Source organism: Empidonax traillii, unplaced genomic scaffold (genome assembly GCF_003031625.1).
Source record: "Empidonax traillii isolate 1590-97213 ecotype Southwest subspecies unplaced genomic scaffold, ASM303162v1 scaffold168:size1726349, whole genome shotgun sequence".
NCBI classification, from domain to species: domain Eukaryota; kingdom Metazoa; phylum Chordata; class Aves; order Passeriformes; family Tyrannidae; genus Empidonax; species Empidonax traillii.
Genome location: NW_020955361.1, coordinates 208,440 through 223,001, shown reverse-complemented (window position 1 = coordinate 223,001; position 14,562 = coordinate 208,440). Strand labels below are relative to the sequence as shown.

Genomic DNA, 14,562 nt, shown 5'->3' with positions numbered 1-14,562 from the left:
TATGGGAGTATGAAGCATTCAGAATCTCTGCAAATTGGGTAATTTACTATATGGACACCATATTTTTATGTCTAAACATCCATTATGGTGGCTTTAAATTCTCTGAATCTTCATAAAATGGGGGTAGTAGTATTGGAGTGCTCCCAGAAGGTGTTTCCCCATGATAATTTGCAGGGCACTTCAAGAATTTCAAAAGGGCAGTGCCTTACTGGGATAACTGCATTATGTCAGTGCACTGTAACCCAGTTTCCTCCCATCAGAGCAGTGTCTATGGTGAGTTTAGGTGGGTGCCCTTCATGTGGATTCACTGGATATGTTCCCCACAGAGTAGAGGTCAGACTACCAGAGTCCTACTGCAAAGTGAGTAACCTTTCTCTGAACACCCCTTCCCTGTCTCCTTAGAAAGCATTTGCAATCTGCTGAATGTTTAAGCCACTCCACCTTTACCAGATGGAAAAGTGTTTCAGCAAGGTGGGATGCTGTGCTTGTCCCTATTTTCCCGCTGGCTTTCCCAGGCGGTGGGTGCACGGCTCTGCTGACGCTGCACACTTGGCTGGAGCCAAGGCCCAGAGCTCTATCCCAGCGTGTCCTCAACCTGCTGCTGTGATGGCCAGGCACAGGCACAGCCAGGCTGGCATCCCTGCTAGGAAAAGGCAGTCAAGCAGTAACCTCATCTAGAAAGAGCAGCTGATGCCTCTCAGTGGAGACCAGGGGCTGGAGTGTGGCAGAATTAGCCATGAAAAGCTCTTTTCCTGTGCATGTGTTGGTCACCCCGGGGAAGTGGGGGCTGTCAGCACACAATTACCTTAAAATCAGGCCTGGAAAAAAAATCTGGAATTTCCTGAAACATTTTTTAATGAACATGTTTTTGTGTGATGTTCGGCTTTGTCCCTCTCTGAACGCCTGCGCTTGTCAGCGCGGACGGATTCAGGTGAATGGCTCTGCTAAATCTCACTTGGCAGACACTTCAAATTTGTGTGTGTTCTTTGTGTGCTCAGCTCGTCTCACCATCACATTATCTCTCCCCTCCACCCCTCCACACAGAGCCAGCTGATGCACACACTCCTGAATCTGTAGCTGCATGGGGCTGCTCCTCGCTGTTATCCTTCCCAGCCTGCAGAGAGATCTGCAGGACAAATGCAGAGAAGCTCATTCTGTTATTCTACAACCTAAGACAACACGGAGCAGAAAATTAAAATATTATCCTAACATTCATGGAATTCCCATCACCCTGAGCCCGGCTGATAAAGGGACCAGATTAAACTGTGCAAAAAAAAAAAAAAAAACAACCCACAGAAGTCTTTGCTGCCACAGTTTTCTTGAACTGACCTGGTTTCACCCATGGCCTCAGAGCAATATTAGCTGTTAAATCCTTTGTGTCTGCAGTAACAATGCTCACTTACTGAATTTTTCTGACAAGAATTAAATAGTAAAAAGTGGAATGATGGCTACAAAATGCTTTAGTCAGAGGTGAGATAGAGTCATAGATACCACAGAATCATAGAATAGTTTGGGTTGGAAAGGACCTTTAAAGGTCATCTAGTCCCACCTCCAAAGAAGAAATGCTATTCAGGGGAAAGAGAAGGGTCTACTCCCAGAGATGATATTAATACATTTTTTCAGGTGTAGTCCTCTCCTGTAAAACAAAGACAGTTCCTAAGACCATCCTGCTGCTTTTCTAGTTTGCAGACCCTGGTGTCTTTAAGCCCATTGCATCCATTCAAATCATGGTAGCAGAACTGCAGTGTAGGGTCTACATCTAGACCTGTATCTAGACTTCCATAAGTCCTGGGGTATCCACCAGCCTCTTTCAACAAGATAGCTCTGTACAGGGCTTGTGTCAGTCAGCATGGGGCATTCAATGTTCCTCTGGAAGCTGTGAGAGGTCCAGTTTGGACTTCACAGTAGATCTGAAGAGCTGTATTAGAGCTTTAAAAAGAAATATAAGCAGAAGGACTGGAAACTTGTCCCTGAAGAAAAGCCAGATACCAAAAATGCCAAAAGGAAGACCTTTTAGATGCGGTGCTGACTCAGAAGAGGATTGGAGCTGCGAGTAAAAGCACTGCCTTCTGTTTTTGGCCCCCAACATGCTCAGTCATCAGAGGCTCTATATGTATTCTATATGTACCTGTATTCTGCAAACAGCGTGTTTGTTAGGATGGTAGGTTAAACTTAACAAAGGTCCTCTGAGGGGCTCAGGGGCTGAACACCCGAGACCCAGCGAACACAGCTGCAGGGAGAGGGGGAATCCCAGCCGGGTCCTGCCTCCTCAGGGACCCAAACCCACTCTGCCAGCATCAGGCCTCCGAGGGGCTGCAGCAGCTGCCCCCAGCCCTGTTCCCTCCCAGCCCCGGGGGGGGTGGCTGGCGGCCTCCCCCGACCCCGACCCCGACCCCGCCGGCGCCGCGCTGCCGCCAGCCCGGGCGGAGCGACCACCGCAGGAGGTTCCCCCCCACCCCCGCGGGGGGAGAGCTGCGGCCCCCCCTCCCGGCGAGGAGGGGGATGCAGCCCCCGGCCCCGCCGCGCATCCCCCGCGCTGCTGGGGGAGGAGCCGCCCGCGCCGCTCCAGCCCCTTCCCGCGGCGAGGGCCGGGGCTCCCCCCGCCGCCGCGCCGCGCGGAGGGGCCGGCGGAGAGCCGCGGAAGTGCACTTGCTGCAGCCATTTCCTGCTCTTTGTGCGGGCGGCGCGGAGCATCCCGCGGAGCATCCCGCGGCGCGGAGCATCGCGCCCGCCGAGCGCAGGTGAGCGGGCGCGGGGGTGGGCGCGGGGCTGCGCGGAGGCTGCGCGGCTTCACCCCCATCCCCTCCTTCCTTCCTTCCTTGCTCCCTCCCTCCCTCCCCCCTCGCCGCCGAGCGCGGTGCCCCCGCCGCCCCGGGAGCGCGGAGCGGGGGCGGCGGGCGGGGGGCAGCGGCGGGGCAGGTGCCGCCGCCCCGGGAGCGCAGGGCGGCCGGGCCGGGCCGGGCCGGGATGTGCGGGATGTATCCCACAATCCCTAGAGCTACCTGCGGCTCTCAGCCTCCCCGCAGCCGCGGCAAAGCGCCGGGGAAAAAATAGCGCTAATCCCCCTCCTTCCCCCCCTCCTCGCCCGTGCCGGCCCCGCGCCCCCGGGGCGTGGGAAGGGGCCGAACCCCCGGGCCCTGCAGGCCCCGCCGTGGCAGAGGGAGCCCGAGCCGGGGTGGCGGCGATGCTTGGCGCGGGCAGAACGGGGCGCGGAGGGGATGGCGATGATGATGATGGTGATGGAGGAGCGGCGGCGCGCAGCGCCGGGCTGGCGGCGGGGGGCGGCCCCGGCAGGGGCTCCGGCCAGCTCTCGGATCACCCGTAGCGTGGAAATATGGTGTTCCTGGGGGAGGAGGGGGATGGAGGCAGCGAGGGAGGCTGAGCCAGCGCTGGGAGCGATGGCTGGAGCGGCGCCCGCAGGTTGGGGCCATGGCGCGGGTCGGAGCCCCGCAGAGCCGGTCCCCGCGCGTGGGGCCGGGCAGCGCTCCTTTGTGCTCAACTTTACACCCGAGACCGCTGGAAATGCCTCGTGCCAGCCGCATCCCACCGGGCGGGGGGTAGAAAGGATGGATACCGTAGGAAATTTCCGTGGTTTGGAAGGACCGGGAAGGAAAGGGGAGGAGGAGAAGAAGAGACGCACACTAAAGCCTCCCTGCGTGCCCAGGGCTGTTTTGGAGAAGGGGGCAGGGTGGTGGCTGTGTGTGCTGTCAGAGGACACTGCCAGCAGCGGAGCGTGGCCCCCTCTGCCATCTGCCGCTTTCCACGGGGGATTCCTGCCTGGGGGCTTTGGATCACAAAGATCTCAAAGAATTAGGCTGAGTCGCTAAAGCCTCTGCACCCCTCCTGCCCCGAGATACCGAAACAAAAATCACCCTCATGTTTTGCATGATGACAGTTGTCTGGGGTTAGTCACAGAGATGGGTGACAAGCCCAGTATTCTGGTGTCACAGCCATATAATTCTGTGGTAATTCTCTGCAAAGGATAATTCTTTTCTCCTTTGTACAGTTAATTGTTATTAATGAAGCCTGGGAAATATGCAAAATCTTCCGTTTTCTGACCAGGGCCTCTTGAGCAAAGCAGAATATGCTGATTTCATTATAATAATTTTGTTAACAAACAATTATCATCCTTGCATGAAAAATAGGAAGATTGGTTTTTCAAGATGAATATCTGGTCAACTATTAACAATGCTGGCCTGTATGATTTGGTTTCCCAAGAAGTGCTTTAACTGTCACCAGCGGGGTTGCTTGTAAACTTGCTCAAAATTTCTCAACTCTGTTGGAAATGTAGCTTCATGTACCTTCCTCCTTCCTTGACCCTCTTTCTTTGGCACCAGAAAAAAATACGATTAAGCCATTCTAAAAGAAATAAATCCAAAATAATTGTGTTGCTGAGAGACAAGGATGGCACAAATGCCTGGAACTCAGCCGTAATGGAATGGCAGAAAACGTAGAGTGAAGATACAGAAAAACAGCTTCAGGAGTCATGCAGTTTGGCTTCCTTTTTTTAATAGGAAGGGTGATTTCATGGTTATTAGCATCTGTGCCTGTGTAGGGCAGAGGCCCAGCTCTGCCAGCCTCATTCTTCCTGGCTGTGCTTACTTGCTTCTACAAAGAACCTCCCGACTGTGGTGGTGGTTGCAATTACAAGTAATTCTCAGAGCATGAGAGGAGTTGATGATATGCATCCTAAGACACAGGGGACTTCAATCCTGTGCATTTTAGACAAGGGTCAAACTAAGCTTTCACACTATGAATTTATTCTGGACTATATGTTGGCGGCCAGGAGCATTTATCGTCCTGTTGTTGTGAGGCAGTGGGTACCAGGAACACTTCGCTCTTGTGCACATAAGACTTCACTCTGTTTGGGCACTTGTTGGGACAGGACAGTTAGATACTATTTTTGGAGTATGAGGGAGAAGCATTACCACAGGGGCAAAGCTAAATTCCATGACTTTCCCGGGTTACCCAGGGGCTTGGCATGAGAGCTGAAGGTGAGAGCTCAGGAGGTGACCAGAAGGTTTGCCCTCCTCTACATCGCCAGCTCCCCTGCAAAAGCCATTTTGCTGCTCATCTCACCCCCGACTTGCAGGACATGGACTCTGTCTGGGCAATTCCCATTTTTTCTTGCCTCCTTTCTTGCTTTTGGTAGCTACTGCAGCTCCAGTGTGACTGTCTGCTGGAGGAGCAAGCAAGCTGGAAATCCGAAACAGCCCGTGCCACTTCCCCAGAACTCTCAGCTGTGCAGCTTTGGAGCTGAGCACACATGCATGCAACATATTCATTATGGCCTTGCTTTTAAAAGTCTTCCTTTGTTTCCCTAAGCTGCTTGAACAATAAAGTCGCCTCTGTGCTTCTTGCGTCGAAGAGAATGATATTGCACCAATACTTCTGGGCAAGAATTTTGGTGGGGAAGGTAGGATATGCCCTGCCAGTTCAGATATCTGGGATGTCTGTGCTCACTCCTCAAAGCCTTACTATGCTGTCTGTGAAATCTGGCCCCCAAGCTGCTGCCACAATAGTCATTGTGTCAGGAACTCTCCATTTCAGGGTGGGGGGCCCGTGGTGGGTGGTGGGTGCACAGGCCCTGCCTGACTGGCTCCCTGCAGTGTCTGGAAGCCCCAGTGCCTCTGGAATCATTTGGGTTTAGAAGGTGTATGAGATGGCCAGAGGGTTTGCAACTGAGATGTGGGAAAGCAACAGGAAGTTTCTGCAGCAGAGGAGGAGAAAGTGTGGGCAACACTGTACTCATTAGTGCTGATGCTCATCAGCAAAGGGATAATCAATCAGCCCAATGGCAGCATCCCTGCCCTGGGATTCACTGGGGTGGAGCTGGTTTCTGCCAGCCTTACCTTCAGTTTTGCCAAAACATGTAGGACCAGAGGGACTGGCCTCTCTGACCAGCAGCGGGATATGGAGGTGGCTCTTGGCAGCCTGTGTGGCTGTGTGCGAGTCCGGAGAGGCAGGATATGCTTCCTGCATGCGAGGGAAAGCCTCGCCTCTCTGTGGATGTGTTATGACAGAAAAAAAGCCCCGTTCCTGGGCAGGCTGCTGTGTTGCTCCCTGGATGGTGGGAGCCTGGCCCCACGGCCAGTTGTGCCCAAACACTGACACCAAACCACTGGGTGTGACTCCCCTCCCCACATGGGCTGACTCCCCTCCTCCCAGTGCAGCTGCCCCTGCCCTGTAGCCCAGGTGGTGGATGGCAGTTAAAGCTTTTTGATGAGTGTCCCCAGGGATCCCTGACTTCCTTGGGCTGGAGCTACTGGGCTGCTGACAGATTACCTGACAGCTGCTCCCCCTTGTCACTGGACAGAGGGAAGGAAGCTGGTTTTGCCAGGATAGCCCGCATGTGTTTGTGTAAGAACCTTTCTGCAGGAAGGTGAGGGAGAGCAGTGTGGGTCTGTGGTAGTGGGGCTTCACCTTCTGGCCCTTCCAGGCAGCCTCTGTGGTAGGATGACAGTGCAGTGCCCCTTGGACCAGACAGAGCATCACTGATGCCTTCAGAGCCTTCCCCAGCCTTTGTGCAGTGCACAACCCTCTAACTGCTGGATGCTTACAAGATGCTTACTGACACAAGACCCAGGGGAAGTCCTGGGTGACCACACCGTTCTCTTGTAGCCTCCGTTGGTTTCCCTCCTGGGCTTAAGAAAGTGTAGAGTGGAAACTAGAAGTCCCTATAAAGACTCATGTATTAAACCCTCAAAGTTTGTGTAGTTTTTTCCATCTGCATCTGGATTCTTGCACTGCTCAGCCATGGCAAAGCACGGGGTGGGCCAGTGGCTGATTGCACTGCTCGCTCACAGTGCCTTGATGCTTCCTTTTCTGTTCATGCATTTCCACATGCTGCTTCTCTTCCTCTCTTTGAGTGTGAGATGTTTAGGGCAGGGGCTGGCTTGGCCTCACAGGTGTGTGTGCTGCCTGGCACAGCAGGACCCTGATGGGACTCTGTTTCCTGGTATGGCCCAAACAGCAGCAGTAATTTAGTCCCCTGAGTTGCTGAGCTCTTTGGGTGTCACAGGGTTATTGAGGAGATGTCTTTGATTACAGCAAATTGCCTTACACAGATGGTCTTAGAATTGAACTTACAGAGAGAAATGGGGAACGAGCCCAAATAAACAGGCACTCAAAGCCATAAAATGGAAAGTTTTGCCTTCTCCAAGTGTGTAATGCAGCATGAGTGAGTAGCAGAGATGTTGATCAGGGATCCCAGTGGGCAGTCCAGAGGTGCTGGAGGGTGGTGGTGGAGCACGGTGGGTGGCTCTGAGGGGAGAAACACAGGGTGCCTGCAGGCAGGCAGGGAGGAAGCTACAGAAACCTAATGTCTGGTTTTGACAGTTGCTACAATTTGTAACAGGAAACCATTTTAGCAAAGAGGGGTGAAGAAGGAAACAGAAATTTGAGCGTGGAGGGAAAAAGCTGCTTGAGATTTTGTTTTCTTCCAGGCACTTATTTAATGATGTTTCAGCTGTGGGCACAACCAAACCGGTTTCTCAGCTGCCTGGTATCTTGGGGAGACATTTGTGGAGGTGGAATGGGTTTTACCAGGCTCATACATATTCTTGCAGTCCATGCATGGAGGCAGCAATGACGATGAGGCACAGCAGCAGACTCGTCCCCCAACATGAAACCACTCCAGAACTACCCACAGAGTGCATCCCCCTTGGCAGTGGACCTTGCTGGGTCTGCGTGTGTCCATCTATGGATGTCCCAAAGCCATTGTCCTTCCATGCTCCCAGTGCTGGAAATGAAGAGCAAACTTATACTCTTGAAAACAAGAGGGGGGTGGGGAAACCCTGAGGGATTTGTAGCAGATAATTGGCTGAATGTGGGTGCCCGTAGAGATGCTGTTGTGAGCGAAGGAGCTGGTGTGGTTGTACTCAGAAAGGGAGGTTATGCTGCTGTTGTATCTGGCTCTTGTGCAGTCACTGCTTGTGTCCTTGGAGCCTTGTGTCCTGCTGCCGTGTCTGCACTTCAGCAAGAGTTGCAAAAGCTTAGAGAAAAGCCAGAGAGATGATTAAAGGATTGGAAAAACATGGTCTGTAACAACACAGGCAAAGAGCTTGGTCTGCTTGGCTGAACCGAAGTGAAGGTTGCAGAGTGTTTTATTGAACTGTGTATCTTGATGGGAACTTTGGTAACAGAGAGCTCTACTGTCCCGCAGGTGAGAGTGATAAAGACTCAGAAGACTCACATTTGAAACTAGACAGGCTCTGAGTGAGGAAAGAAGCACTGAGGGAGGTGATTTGCTAATTGAATGACATGTCAATATTTAAAATATTCTCTCTCTGCAAACGTTTAAATGCAGTGGGGTGTTTTTCTAGGAGACACAGGCTCTAGGTCAGGCACAGCTACTGCAGAGGATTAGACATTAACCAGGGAAGCCCTGTGGCTGTGATTACACAAGTGCTGAGCCTGGGTGACAGCACAGGCCCTCTGTGCCAGTGCACTTACAGCCAAGGTGAGTGGCAGAGGAGTCAAGGGACATCGAGGTTTGTCCTGTGGTTCCCACTGGGGCGCCTGCCTGGGGTGAGAGCCAGGGAGCTTTCACAAATGTTCCGCTTTGGTTTTATTTTGTGTGCAACTGGCTCTGTTGGCAGCTCCAGGGCGGGCTGGGACTGACGGGGGATTCCGCGTCTGTGGTAAAAGCAGGGAAATTCTTTTTTACAGCAACTTCTTTTTTGGCTGCTTGCAGTGCCACAGCCTGCCTGCACAGCACTCTTTCCCCTTCACCTTTGGGAATGCAGTTGGTTGTTTACAGTTTCCAGCGCCGTTCATGTGTGTGAGAAGCAGAGCATGTGAGTGTCAGCATCTGTCATACTTTTCTAATCATGCTGCTTCGAGAGATGTTCTTGATAGCAGCACTTTGCATTTTGGAGGTTTCACTTGGGGCTGCTAAAGCTGCACTGCAGCACTCAGCTGTTTTCTGTCTCGGATAGTTTTGCATAGAGTTATGAGAGAAGTGCCTGGGTGGGCAGTTGTGTTCCTCTTATTCTGCATTCCTACTCTGCAGCTGAATTGTAGAAGGAGAGGTGACATAGAGATGTAGGTTAAATACACAAGGAAAATGAGATAAACTGGGATTTCATCCCCTGCAGTGCCAGCCAGTTGTGGGTCTGGTTTTGTCCTTCGGAACTTTCCCACTCGGTCTTCTGCCTGCTGGCCGGTTGTCTTGTCCCTCTATCACCCTCTGTTTCACTTTAGATTTAGTGTGGGAACTGAACATCCAGAACCATGACGACTCACGTCACGCTGGAGGATGCCTTGTCCAACGTGGACTTGCTGGAGGAGCTGCCTCTGCCAGACCAGCAGCCATGCATCGAACCACCTCCCTCCTCCATCATGTACCAGGTACTTCAGCCCCCAGGGGCAGCGGGGAGGGAGGGTTGTTCCGGTGGCTCATGCAAAGCACGGGGCACATGGTGCTGTGAGAACTAGCCGAAAACATCCTGGGTTCAGCATGTGTAAGGAAGTGTTCAGAACAGATCCAGCCAGAAATCTGTTCCCAAGGACCTTAAAAGGAAAGCGCTGGAGGTTGGTGAAAGGGATTTTTAAGGCTGAGCAAAAATGAGGACCAGAGTGCATGAATGGGTAGGAAGCAGGAGATAAGATTTGTGATAGCAGCAGAAAGTTCTCGGCAATGTTTTTTGTGCACATATTTCTGTGCTTCCTTTTTATGATACAGTGCTTGCATCTAAGCAGGGCAAGATCAAAGTTCTGCCTGACTTTTTGCTACTAGCACAGCTGGAGCTGCTGGTCGGGGCAGCTGCTGGCATACAAGGGAGGGCAGCTGCTAGAATCACTTCTCTGCCCTGAACAACCTCAGATTTAGCTGCAGCTGCACTGACCAAGCAAAGCTTGGCGTGAGCCCAGGGCACGGCTCAACCTCCTGCTTCTGGTTACACAGTGGGATGCCTTGGCTGCTTGGCCAGCCACCACACCCTGCCCTATAGCACACACCCAGGGTTAAATATAATAGGGGCTTACTTTCTCCATCCTGCCACTCCTGAATTCATGGCTTACCCATGGCAGTGTATAAATACACTTGTACTGTGATTGCTATGCCTTGTACACAGGGGTCTGGAATTACAGTATCTCTCTCAGCAGGTCAGACCCCAGGCTCATTCCAGGGCCTCAGTATCTTTATAGGTTATCAGACCCAAAGGCTGTTCTGGGCTGTTCAAATTTCAGCTCTCCCTGGAAAATCTTGATATCATTTTTTGCTTATTTCTTCTTTCAGTAAATTTTTAGCCTTTGCTGAGCCCCATGGGGGGCTCAGGGTCCAGCCTTATGGCACAGCCTCCTTTCAGGACTATGACTGTGTGCACACAGCTTGGCCTAAAAACCTGCCCTCATCAGGGTATGGGGATGTTGGCACAGCCTGTTTCCTCATCATACTCAGTTTGTATATAGCCCTGTCCCCTGCTAGCCAGAAATGCCTGTGCAGGCTCGGCTTTTGTTGTCACGTCAGTCACACGTGAAGTCCTGGGGGCACTAAGAAGAGTAGCCCTGTGGCCATGGGTCTGTGCTCCCGGCTTTCCTACTCAGGAAATCAGTTATTGAGGCGAGTGTGGTCACTGCAGTGCTAATGTCATTGCAAGGAGCAGCTCTGGGTGCCTGGGACTTCTGTCTGCCCTGCCCTGCAGCAGATACCATCAGCCAATGGTCACTGGGTGCAGAGAGGATGAGGAGCTGTTTTTCCATCCCTCACCTTCCTCTGCACTTTCTTGCTCCCCTGCCCCAACCCAAAGCAATATTGCAGCTTCCAAAACAACTATTCATCCCAACAAGGTTTGTGCTTGTAAGAGCAACAGTAGCATTGATAATAGCACTTGGATGAGTGCTGACTTTTATATTGTTTTCCAGACAACTTATTCCCTGCCTTTTTGGTGTATTTATCCTTTGCAATTTCAGCTGACAGGATGTGGTCTTTCCCTAGCAGCCAGGGCACAAAGAGAAATTAATGAGGCTGCATCTTTCTTTGAGTTACCACGTTAAAATCCTTAGAATAATTGCTGTAGGTTTGGTCCATGGTGTGGCTGCAGTAAAGTTTGTCTTGATTTTACAAGGGTTTGTCAGTCTTAACTGCCATATTTCCACACATATAACCTGCAGGGTTTCCTCTAATGAACATGTGTGATTCAGAAGCATCTCAGGGTGTATCCATGAACCTACTTCAGACCTAGAGGTGCAGCAGCTAAATTGTTCATAGGCTGTTCCCACGCCCCGAGACCCCTAATGATTCTGCTTTTTGGCAAAACATCCCATGTTAAACTGTATCAGGTGAGCAAACAACTAACTGTATTTTAATCCCCATCTCTCCATTTTCACCACAGGCTAATTTTGACACAAACTTTGAGGACAGAAATGCCTTTGTGACCGGCATTGCCAGGTACATCGAGCAGGCGACGGTGCACTCCAGCATGGTGAGTCCCCCGGGCACTGCCCCAGTGGTGCTGGACCTGCAGTGCCTGCCCTGCCCCACCAACACCTCTCTGTCTTTCAGAATGAGATGCTGGAAGAAGGCCACGAGTACGCCGTGATGCTCTACACGTGGAGGAGCTGCTCACGAGCCATCCCTCAGGTACCCAAAGCCCTTCCCAGGCAGGGAAGTTCCCAGAGCATCCAGTTTGTTTTGTCTTGAGTATGGGTTAGTTTGGGGTGGAGACAGAAGATCACAAAAAGAAAAGAAGACTAAAGCAGATAGACTGAAAAGAAAGACCACTGACTCTCCAAATTTGTCTCCTCCTCACCAAAGTCCCAACCACTGATGTCAGCAGCTGGTTGCTGTTTTAGAAGCAGACCTGTTCTACTAACCTAGTAAAGGGCATCTGCTCTGCACCCTCATGCACATGAGAACTCCATCCCTCACAGCTCCTAGCAGCGCTTCTCACCTCAAACACACTCCACCCCAGCTGATGCCTTACACACATTTCCTGGTTTCATGAGCCCCTCCCTGCCCCCTGAAGTGGTTGCACCTGAAGTCCCACAGGACCAGCTTGTTTGTCTTACAGCTCCTAACAGAGCTCAGCACAGCTCTGGTCCAGCACAGTGCATGGGATAGTGCTGTGTTTTGTCACTTGGGTCTTTATTCGTGGCTCTCTCTGGAGAACAGGTAGGCTTTGCTTTAATTCAAAGGAATTTTCTTTCCAATGCATCACCTGAATATTCTTCTCTCTCATGTTGTGAGGAGATTGAGTTTGCTTCAGGCAAAGGCAGTTTTTGGAAGTTGAGAGTAAAATCAGCTTGTTCATATCACGCTTTCTTCATACCTTTGTATGGTATCATGCAATTATATGGTATCAAGAACTTCAGCTTCAATTAAAAATTTCCCCAGTGCCAGTCGGGACTCTTGTGCTGTATGAAGAAGGGAGCCCAGGCAGGCTGGGATGAAAAGAGCAGGTTCTTTCAATATGTGGCAGTCTCAGGCTCTCCCAGACTGGCAAAGAGCAGACTGGGCAGCTGGGACAAGTTTCAGGATCCCAGTCTGCTGCACAGGTTCTGAGGTGCTCTCTTTGCTCCCACAGCAGCCCCAAAATTGTTGAAGTTGTGTGAGGATGCATGAAAGAGCACTTCAATATGCTAGAAAGATTTCCCCAAAGGCTTGTTTTTTGCTGCTGACACATATGAGGATCCTGATCTCCCCATGTTTTTAATCATTGTCCTCCTCTGCTGCTCATTATTCTTCAACTGTTCTCTAGCCCTTCACTCTCCAACCTGGATTTTGATGGCTTCATCCTGCAAACACCTACAGACATGAGTAAGGTTGCCCACATGGCTCACTGATCATGATTCAGCTCAGTCTCCTGCAATGTGAAGACGTGCTGGATCCCTGCAAAAATGCCAACTGACACGTGCTGGGGCGGGTGCTCTGCCCTTCCACTAACCCTGCAGATAAAAGGGTTTGCAGCTCTTCTGTGGAGCCAGGAAAAAAAACATTTCCACGTGGTGATGCCCATGTTTGTGATTCCCCAGGAAAGGTCAAACCTCAGTTCCCCTTGGGTCGTATTCTGCTGATGGCCTCATGAGACCCAGCAATGGGGAGATTGTAGGGTCCCTGCTCTCTGCCCCGAGCTCCTCCTCAGGGCCTCAGGAAGTTCTATGTGTGATGGAGGGACAGACAGCTCCAGGAAAGAGGGTTCATTTACAGATTCACCAGATTTATCTTGGAATGACCCCTGCACTTTGCCATGGGACACATGGCCAGGAGGGTTCTGTGCTCAGCCCCTCAGCCTGGCTGCTCTCCCTGTGCTACATCAGAAACAGGTGAAGGACAGAGCCTACACCTAAAGGTGCACCATGCCTCCCTCCCAGGAGCTGCTTCCTCTTGGCCATGGTGTGATTCTTGGGACTGTCCTGTGCAGGGGCAGGAGTTGGACTTTGGTGATCTTTATGGGTCTCTTCCAACTCAGAATGTTCTGTGATTTTGTGATCCTGTGTTATTGCCTAACTGCAGTGTGGAAAACGAGGGCAGGGACATTGGATTGCCCACTACAGAGAGGGCAGTTCTCCTTTGGCATCTTCCCCCATGCAGAGCTGGCTGGTGTGTCCCCCCGTGCCCTGTGCATCAGCTGCTGAAAGTGCACCAGAGCTGTCAGCCCCATCACAGCCTTGTGTGAGCAACAGCTGCAAACAGAACCAGAGAGGACAGCAGGATGCATTCCCCTGCACAGCTGGGGCTTTCCCTAAAAGTTTGGTAATGACTCCAACTAACTGTTGGAAGTGAGATGGGTGACAACTGAGTAAGCCCTTAAATTTAGCTTCCCAGGATTCCAGTGATGGTGACTCAATTCATTGCTGCGAGCCACAGACAAGCCCAGTGATTTTTAACAGGTCAGCAACAGAACCAAAATAATCCCAGCGAGGCCACAGCAGAGCTGTAGTCTGGTGCCCTGAGTGTCCGGGGGACTTTGCAACACAGAGTCTCAGATAACTTTATGATACAACATTCCCACGCTGTGCAGCAAGTCCAGACTCCATACTGCCTGTGTTCTATCCCAGACAAATGCATTAGGAGACTTTTATTCCCCAGAATGCCTTTTTAGAATGCATGGTGAGAATTTAGTGTCTGAAATAGCCCCTTCTACTTTCACGTACTGCCGTGAGAACCAGCCCCTTCTTGGTCCCTCCATTGTCCTCAGGTGGGGACAGGACTCCGTGTGAAACAAGGAGAAGACGGTAGCACTGTGGTCCATGGCAGGGTTAGAAGCTGACGCTGACACAAATTATTTTCTTTGCAATGCAGGTGAAATGTAACGAACAGCCAAACCGAGTGGAGATTTATGAGAAGACAGTGGAAGTCCTGGAGCCAGAGGTCACCAAGCTTATGAAGTTCATGTATTTTCAGGTATGTGGTCAAGGAGAGAGGCAAAAATAATCTGTTACTTCAGTGTTAACATCCTAAGCAGGGCTGTGCTATCCTTGGCTGCCAGGGCAGCTTGGAGAGCCCCCAAGCCCCTGATAGGTCTCTTCCTAGCTGTTGCTACACCTGAGGTGTTTGACAAAATAATACACTTAGACCCCAACAGAGCAATGACCATGGGGCAGTCACAGAGCTGCTGT

General features: G+C 51.5%; 1 protein-coding gene across 5 annotated transcripts in view; it reads left to right on the top strand.

Moving 5' to 3' along the window:
• The first annotated feature begins 2,613 nt into the window (after positions 1 to 2,613).
• The window catches only part of CYFIP2 (cytoplasmic FMR1 interacting protein 2), a 50,643-nt gene continuing 38,694 nt past the window's right edge, over positions 2,614 to 14,562 (top strand). For 3 of the 5 annotated variants that reach the window (XM_027885579.1, XM_027885580.1, XM_027885576.1), the window contains exons 1-5: positions 2,614 to 2,741; positions 9,211 to 9,351; positions 11,337 to 11,426; positions 11,507 to 11,584; positions 14,246 to 14,347. In XM_027885579.1, coding sequence (XP_027741380.1) covers positions 9,235 to 9,351; positions 11,337 to 11,426; positions 11,507 to 11,584; positions 14,246 to 14,347 — 387 coding nt within the window. In that variant the 5' untranslated portion in view covers positions 2,614 to 2,741; positions 9,211 to 9,234. Of the gene's footprint in view, positions 2,742 to 4,963; positions 5,021 to 8,779; positions 8,799 to 9,210; positions 9,352 to 11,336; positions 11,427 to 11,506; positions 11,585 to 14,245; positions 14,348 to 14,562 lie in introns of those variants that run through there. The other 2 variants (XM_027885577.1, XM_027885578.1) reach the window with 2 other exon arrangements.